At 48.7% G+C, this 8,162-nt stretch overlaps 1 protein-coding gene across 1 annotated transcript; it reads left to right on the top strand.

Annotated features, from left to right (window-relative positions):
• Window positions 1-1,529: 1,529 nt before the first annotated feature.
• Window positions 1,530-2,816, top strand: LOC311195567 (uncharacterized protein; the record flags this gene model as incomplete). Its single annotated transcript, XM_084268971.1, has 1 exon — window positions 1,530-2,816. One exon carries the CDS (start codon window positions 1,530-1,532, stop codon window positions 2,814-2,816), a length of 1,287 nt encoding a protein of 428 aa, XP_084125097.1.
• Window positions 2,817-8,162: the final 5,346 nt, after the last annotated feature.

Here is an 8,162-nt window from a genome sequence, read left to right as displayed (position 1 = left end):
AGCTGAGCCAGGAATACAGAAAACAAAGATTCACCCACCATAACCTTTGGCGTGGCCCCAAACGTGAGTAGCTGGATGGGATGAACAGCACATTTCCACCTTCCTCTGGGGCTCCCAGGACAATCCCCTTGGCAAGGTGCCAGCGCTGCTGCTTTCAGGGTGAAAACCAGGTTTTGGCTCCTATTAACACTGCAGCAAAGCCTGTCTAAGCAAATAAATGATGTTGTTTACAGCTAGAAGATGGTTTCCATTACACAATGCAGCCATCCCAGCCAAGCTTACAGGGAGAAGCTGTTCTTTGGGGGGTTGTTGCTTGAAAAGATGAAGAAGAAAACAGAACTAGCTGAAGCCAACACAGCAACTTAACAGCACAGGAAACAATCTGCTGCTGCTGCTGCTGAGAAAATAATGGATCTGCAAACATCTCCAAGTCACAGATACTGTTAGGTATATCATGCATTTGGCTTTTAGTCACTGTCTGGGCAGAGCTGGTAGAGCAGGAGAAAGAAAGGAAACACAGATTTGTAGAACATGAAAAAGAAAAAAGGCTGAGAGACCAAGAAATTGGGTCTTCAGGGAAATGAAAGGAGCAACTGAGAGAACGTGCTTTAAGCACATCAAAAACACGAGAACTCCAGCAGAGAAAACTGAATAAAAATTAAAAGTGAGAAAAACACGGGCTTTTTAGGGACCCAAGTCCAGCTCCAGCGGCTGGTGACAGAAAGTGCCCTGGGAAGGGCAGCACACCCTTCAGGTACTCTGCAATTTGCCCACAAAGACCACCTTTTACCATTCAGAAATGGCTCAGGACTTATCCTGAGAAGAGGCTCCACCAGGGCGCAACCTTTCCTGCACACTCCCCGGGCTGGCAGGGTGCATGAGGCTTGCACGGCTCCTGACAGTCTTCCATTTTACTGACTGCTAACAGCCCTGTGCTCAGGGCTCAGTTGCAGCTCTGCTTTCCTCAGCATCCAGATCACAGCCTTAGTGAGCCCGGGACATCTGCAGCACACGCAGCCACGCCAGGCTGAACACCCCATCTCCCATCCGCATGACAGAGCTGCTTGCAGCTGCCTTTGCTGAAACCCCAACTGCAGGAAAGTACAAAACTCCCCCTCCAAAACAGATTTTTTGCATCAAACTACCAAGCAGATCCTTGCAGTGGGGATCAACCCAGGAGCAGCAGCCTCTCCCAGACAGTGGGTTACCTGCTGCTATTTGTGGAGGGCCAGAGGTGGGAAAAGCCATTGTCAGAGGGTGATGCTCAGCTGAGAAATCTCCCTGCCTCTCAGTAATGCTCTTTGCAGCAGGACGGCACTTAATCGGCTTTTACCTCCCTAAAGACTTGATCCCCACTGGTCTGCAGCAGGAAGAACCAGCTAATTTATTTTCACTGTGCACTAAAAGCACAGCCCAACCGACCCTGCAATGCTTGCGGTTCACCTGCCCGAAAGGTACATGCTCTTTTTCTTGCCTCCTTCTCTGCTATCCACCACCTATTAGATGCAGTGGCTGACTTGTGGCTGGTCATGTTCTTTCTTGTTGTACTCATATTTACGTGTGCAGCAAAGGCTGAACTGAGTCTGAATATCTCTGATTCATGCCCAAGCATGTGCACATGTACATCTGAAGAGATCACCCACTGTAACAGAGCCGGACTGAGAGCCCTCCCTGGAGAAATAGCAGCATCCACTGTCTCTCTAAACCTCTCCAATAATTATCTGCGGATTCTCACAACCAATACCTTCAGAAACCTGACTTTCCTCCACAGCCTCTGGCTAGATGGAAACAATCTGACTTTCCTCTCCCCGGGAACCTTCCACGCTCTCAGCAAGCTGCGAGAGCTGCACCTCAGCAGGAACTCACGCCTCACCTACCTGCATGCGAACACCTTCAGAGGACTATTGAACCTCATCAGCCTGGATTTGTCCCACTGCAACATCTTCGAAATCCACCCACTTTTGTTTTCACACCTGCCTTCTTTAGAAAGACTTGATTTAGCCTCCAATAACATGCGGTATGTCCCACAAGCCTTTAGGAATCTCTCCAGCCTCACAAGGCTCTCCCTGGAGGGCAACCACATAGAAGCTATTGGCAGAGATTCCCTGAAGGACCTGGAAACCCTGTATGATCTGAATCTGAGGAAGAATCGGATATGGATCATTCAAAATGGCGCTTTCACAAAGCTGCTCAGATTGGGTGTGTTAAATTTAGGACACAACTTCATTGCTGATTTGCCTAATCAGCTTTTCGACGGGTTGATCCAGCTCAAGACCATGCACCTTGAAGCCAACAGAATCACTGCTGTCGACTGCACCTTCAGACATCTGCTGAACTTAAGAAACTTGTACCTGAACAATAACCAGATCTCCTCCATTTCAGACTCTGCTTTCTCATACCTAAACAAGTTGCACTTCCTTCACCTGAGCAAAAACAACCTCAGCTCCCTCCCCATCCGCTTGTTCGCTGAACTGCCAAAGCTGAAGTATGTGTTTTTATCCCACAACCCCTGGAAATGTGACTGCAAGATGCTTTGGTTCTGGCGGTGGACTGTGAAGCACAGAGGAGCGATCGAAGGGCTGCAGTGTGGCTTCCTGAGCTCCCACAACATGACAGCACTTGATGTCCCCCGTCCAGGGGACCTGATGGACTGTACAGTGCCGCCTGAGCTGGCAAGCGAAGACAAGTGCAGGGTAGCTGGTACCAGCACGGCTCCCAGGGCTCCCTCTCTCCCCAGCAAGGTCCTGCTGCTGGCACTTGTCTGCCACACGTGGTATTTTGCAAGGGGATGGGTCACCTCCACAACCATGCTTTGACATGTTTAAATTATGAAGTGGAGGACACTGAGGTGTTTTCTTGCTATTTGTTTGTGAACAATGTTTTTTCATTACAGATAATTTTATATGGAAATCGAGGGGGGTTATTATATAGGAATAAATACTTTCATTCATGGACAATGCTCACATCTGAAATGCTAATATCAAAATTCAGTGTAAATGTTCATGTGCAGAGGAGAAGCTCATGTACAGAAGTTCAGGGCTGGGGCTTGTGCTGGATGACACGGGGCTGGGAAGCATGGCCCCAAAACAGCTTCTGTCCTCCCTGTTTCCTGACTGGCCACAGCCACGTGCGATGTCTGGGAAGGGCTGCCTTCCTGTGCTCAGCTCGCACTGGGGATGTTGTGAGTAATGCTGAAGTAGGAATAAATCGCATGTGTTCCAGCACATCTGAAGTCCTCAGATGTTCAGTCCATCAGTATCTCTGTGAACATGTGGTAGCTCCCCACAGCGAGCACGAGGTGCTTTGCTGTTAGAATACAAGACAGTGTTGGAGAAGCGAGCAGAAACATTACCAGATAAAACATGTTATAGCTCAGCTGCTCCTTGCAGTATTGAGCTTCAGCTAACACAGCTCTGCACTTACTCCTGCAAAGAACTTGTGTCTCAGGGATGTTCTGTGTGAGTTGTGTCTCCTTGCATTTTGTTGACAAGCTCTGGTATGGCATCACAGCAGTGCCATACCTCTAGCCACTTCCCTCCAGCTGCTGGGAACACTGCTGGGTCATCACGATGCCTCTGGCACAGTGATACTCACCCTTCTTTCCTCCCTCACACTGGTAAGTCTTCTCCATCCTCCCAAAGGGAATTTTCCATTCCTGCAGGTATATTAAAACCAGTTCAAATCCTTCTGCAGATGATGTGATGCTTCACTAGAAAACTCTTGTGCCATGTGTTGCATCAGAGCCACAGGCAGCCCCGTGGGATGAACTTCATTTACAGTATAAGAGCTATGTTAAACTACACCCCTTTCTCTTCAGTGATTAAATACTGATCACAGTCTCAATCTCCATCCTCACCTTCCCCCTGCTCATCACTCTCTATCCCACGCACAGCCACTCCAAACATCTCATTCAGTTCTGTTGAATTAGTAAATAAGCATCATGTGGTGGCATGCCAATGTAAGCTTTAGCAGTGCAGGTTCAATGCCACAGCTCTCCTGAAGCTGGAACAGAATCACAGAACGGTTTGGGTCGGAAGGGACCCTTAAACAGAATTTAGTGTAACACACACTCTAATGAGCAGGAACATCTTCAATTAGATCAGGTTGCTCAGAGCGCTGTCTAACCTGGCTTTGCATATTTCCAGGGGTGTGGCACCTATCACCTCTCTGGCAACCTGTGCCAGTGTTTCACCACTCTCATTGCAAAAAATGTCTCCCTTTTATCTAGTCTAAATCTACCCTCTTTCAGTTTAAAACCATTATATTTTGTCCTACTGCAACAGGCGTTACTGAAAGGTAAGACTACTTTAAGTACTGAAATGCTGCAATATGGTCTCACTGGAGCAAAGGGGCAGAATCATCTGCCTTGATCTGCTGGTCAGGCTTCTTGTGATGCAGCCCAGGATACTGTTGGCTTTCTGGGCTGCAAGCAAATATTGGTGGCTCATGTCTAGCTTTTCACCCCCAAGTCCTTCCCAGCAGTGGTGCTTTCAATCCCTTCATCACCCAGCCTGTACTGATACCAGGGGTTGCCCTGCCCCATGCACAAGACCTTGCACTTGGCTTTGTTGAACTTCATGAGGTTCACATGAGTCCACTTCCGAGCTTGTCTGGGTCTCTCTGGATAGCATCCCATCCATCAGATCTGTCAACCGATGAAGATATCAAACAGCACCATTTCCCTGAGGGACACCACTTGTCACTGATCTCTACCTGGACACTGAGCCATTGACTACTACCCTCCAGATGCAACCCATCATCCACCCATCAAATCCATACCTGCCCAATCTATAGAGAAGGATGCCATAGGTAATCATGTCAAAGACCTTACAAAAGTCCAGACAGTTGACATCTGTAACTCTTCCCTTGTTCACTGATATAGCCAAATTCAGAAATATTTTTGGATGCTTTTTTCCTTTGCTAGATTATTGACTTTCAATGCTTTCCTGGCCAGATAGCACACCTTGCTGGGTTAAACTCCTGCCTGGTGCAGAGCCCCTTGCAGGGGAAAACCCCTCTGCTCTGCAGGAAGCACTTCCCCATGCCGGGTCACAGAAGCAGCCCCACAACCTCCGGATTCAGCAGCACCATTTGCCAATGCTCAACTGAGCTGCCTAGTGCTCATGGTAATGGTGATGGCAAATCTCATCCTTCAGGCCCCAGGCAGAGTCAGGGCTGGGGATCTGCCCTTGGCAGGCCTGCCAATTCCTGCAGGGATTGAAGTGCCTGCAAGTGACTAAGTCTGCCCGCAGAGACCGGCCCTGCAGAACCAGCGGCCTTCCCTTGGCGCTGGCTGCCAGCGCGCAGAGGGCATGATCCACACAGACAGCAACTGTGCCTCACACCGTCTTTGTTTTCCACCTTTGGGACACTCTGGGGACTCAGTAATTCCAAAAGGCACAGTGAGCAGAGCTGCTGCCGACCACGGCTGCCTCCCTTGCCCTGGCCTTGCCCTGGCTTGTGCAGGCCAGCGGTAGCACTGCCAGGTCTCAGGAATGTTGGCTTTTTACAGTTCTTTGGCTTTTTCTCCAAGATGCTTTCAGTGATTATTTCTCACCTGACTTCTAAAAACAAGAACAAGTAGATAACATTGCAGAGAGATGACCAAATTTTCAGGAATTATCCCTGTATAAACACTTGCCACGAGACAGACCTGACGCCTACTGAGCACTCATTGGAAGAAAGTAGCAGAACGTGTGGCAGACACGCCACATTTGTCCCTGTCCTTAGAGGAATTACCCCAAGCTGATAAGAGTCAAGAGAATAATAAACCTGTGCTTAGTGCCAAAACCACACAAACCAGCATGTTTTGACAAGAGAAACCCGCCATGGAGTGCAGAGTAACGCCAACCTTTGCAGTTGAACCAGAGAAGGGACAAACTGAGGCTGCACAACATAACCACACATGCCATGTCTTCCTGGTTATCAAGTTTGTAATTAGATTTGTTCAAAGTATTCAGTGGACAATACATTTTCACTTGTATTTTTTTTTTGTGCATTCAGTATCATCCTCACTTCACTCAGCTCCACATACTTTGGGAGGGATTAGAGAAACCTCCAGTTTGTATCCTGGTTTTGCATTCCTCTGTACTAGTGATCTGAATGAGACAGAAGTAAAAAACAAGAAAACAAACAAAATCCAGCTCAGCAGACTTTTTAAAGTGCCTATAAAATCAGATTTTTTTGCATTAAAAATATAAACTGGTAAATATTTTATACAAAGGAAAGCCTTGCTTCTTCTAGATGCTTGCAGAAAATATTCCTTCCACTTTTACTCACCACCTTGTTAATCATGATGAGGTAGCAATAAGAAAGGACAGATACACATGCTTACTTCCAAAGCCTGAGAATTTTGACCATTACACCGTAACTCCAGCCAGTGCTATCAATCAGTAGAGCACTGTTTCAGCAGGATGAATGTGACTATTTATGGTGTATCACTCCATCTTCAGTGAAAACATATGTGATTTCCTGTGGGAAGCCTTGTTCATATATTTTCTTATGAAAAAAATTGTACCAGTGGAAAGTTCCCAGCTGGGTATACATGAGACTCGGTGCAATAAATCTGAGAGGGTTTGCTGGCACTCTCTGTGCTCTGAGCACCAAGAGCTCCCAGCCAGGGCCATTGGATCCCATGCCCTGAGCCCTGCAGCAAGCAGAGCTTCTGCATATCTCCCCCTCTCTCCAGCTCTCTGCCACGTTCTTCTCTTTCACCTGCCTTCTTCATCTCCCACACATAGAAAGCTGAAGTCCCTGGCACTCAGCTAGCCCTTGCAACAGCTTCCATCACTGAAACCCACGTTGTGCAAAACAAAAGTATAGAAGCAGCTGCTGCTGCTCCAAATAAATGTATTCCTCCTCTGCTTTTAAAGGGGTGTTCCCTGCTGTGCCCCCAGCCTCTCAACATGCTTTGAAGGACCAGCACCTAGCAGCACATTTGCCATTACAGGTGAGGAAAAGGTGGCGTTTGGCATTGTGGTTCAGAAGCACCATCTGGAGGAAGGGCACGGAAAGGTTCCTCACCAGAGACAGGGGGCTAAGGAGGAGCTAGCGGCTCTCTCTGACCACTATTTTCAGACCAAACAAGGAAAAAAATCCTTTCAAGAGCTAAATGCAAAAGTTTCTCCATGAAGCTGCATCTCCATCACCACACCCTCCTGTCCCAAACTCAGGATTGCCAAAACTTCACGGTTTTCCACGTTTGCAGGTATTAGTGTTTTCCCCATCCGCCACGCTGCAAACCCCCTCTCAGCCCCCCGACCCCGAGCGAGTCCCCCGCAGGCCGGTACACGGGGGCCCGGCCCATGACACCGCTCCCCTCCCCGACCCCGCGGGCGCGGCTGGCTGCAGTAGCGAGCGCTTGCCCCTGGATGGCACCCCAGCTCCAGGCTCATCCCTGCACAACTCTGCTAGGGGCAGTGCCGACTGCTACTGCACAGAGCACCGGGGGATCCGACCCCCCCAAAAAGCTCCTCTGGTCGGGTGGGAGCGTCTAGTGCACGACCTGTGTATTTGCTGCCCGTCACCGGGGGCTCATCCAGCACAGACACACCCACATCACTCCGGTCACTGCCGAGGCAGAGCCTTCTCAGTCCCAAATCATCTCGCTAACATGACTGCACTTGACAAACACAAAGAGGGGACAGAGAAGCCACGTGGTTCTTACCATGGGATCCGGACGATCTATGCAACATCTGCTTCACTGGAAATCACTTTCCAGCAGGATCTGCTTCTGCAGCGGTCTCTCGTGTAGGAGAAGGTCACAGTAAGGGAGGTTTGGCAGGTGTTTTTCTTCCTTGCTTTAAAAATAAAAAAATAATGAGGACAACCACATAACGTGGCTCAGGAGCACTGACAACACAGCATTGGAACAGAGCTCCTTCACACCACAGGATGGTTTGGAGCTTGGGATGTGGAATGACGTATTTGGTAGTTGGATTCCCACACTCCTCCAAGCATTTGGCTTGTGGGAGCTTTGAAGAGGCTTGAACCCACAAACGATGCCACCTTGTTCACCCAGGATGATGCCCAAAGAGAAGGCTGGGTACAAACCTGTAATTTGAGTTAATCCACAAACTCATCCCCACTCCATCAGCAGGCAAGCTGTAACGTGCCTCTTGCACAAAACCCACCTACCTGTTTTCACCACTGAAAAGACAAAA

The sequence above is a fragment of the Gallinula chloropus genome (genome assembly GCF_964237585.1).
Source record: "Gallinula chloropus genome assembly, chromosome: 11".
NCBI classification, from domain to species: Eukaryota; Metazoa; Chordata; class Aves; order Gruiformes; family Rallidae; genus Gallinula; species Gallinula chloropus.
Note: the sequence above shows the minus strand (reverse complement) of the source record. Positions and strands in the feature narration are given on the sequence as shown.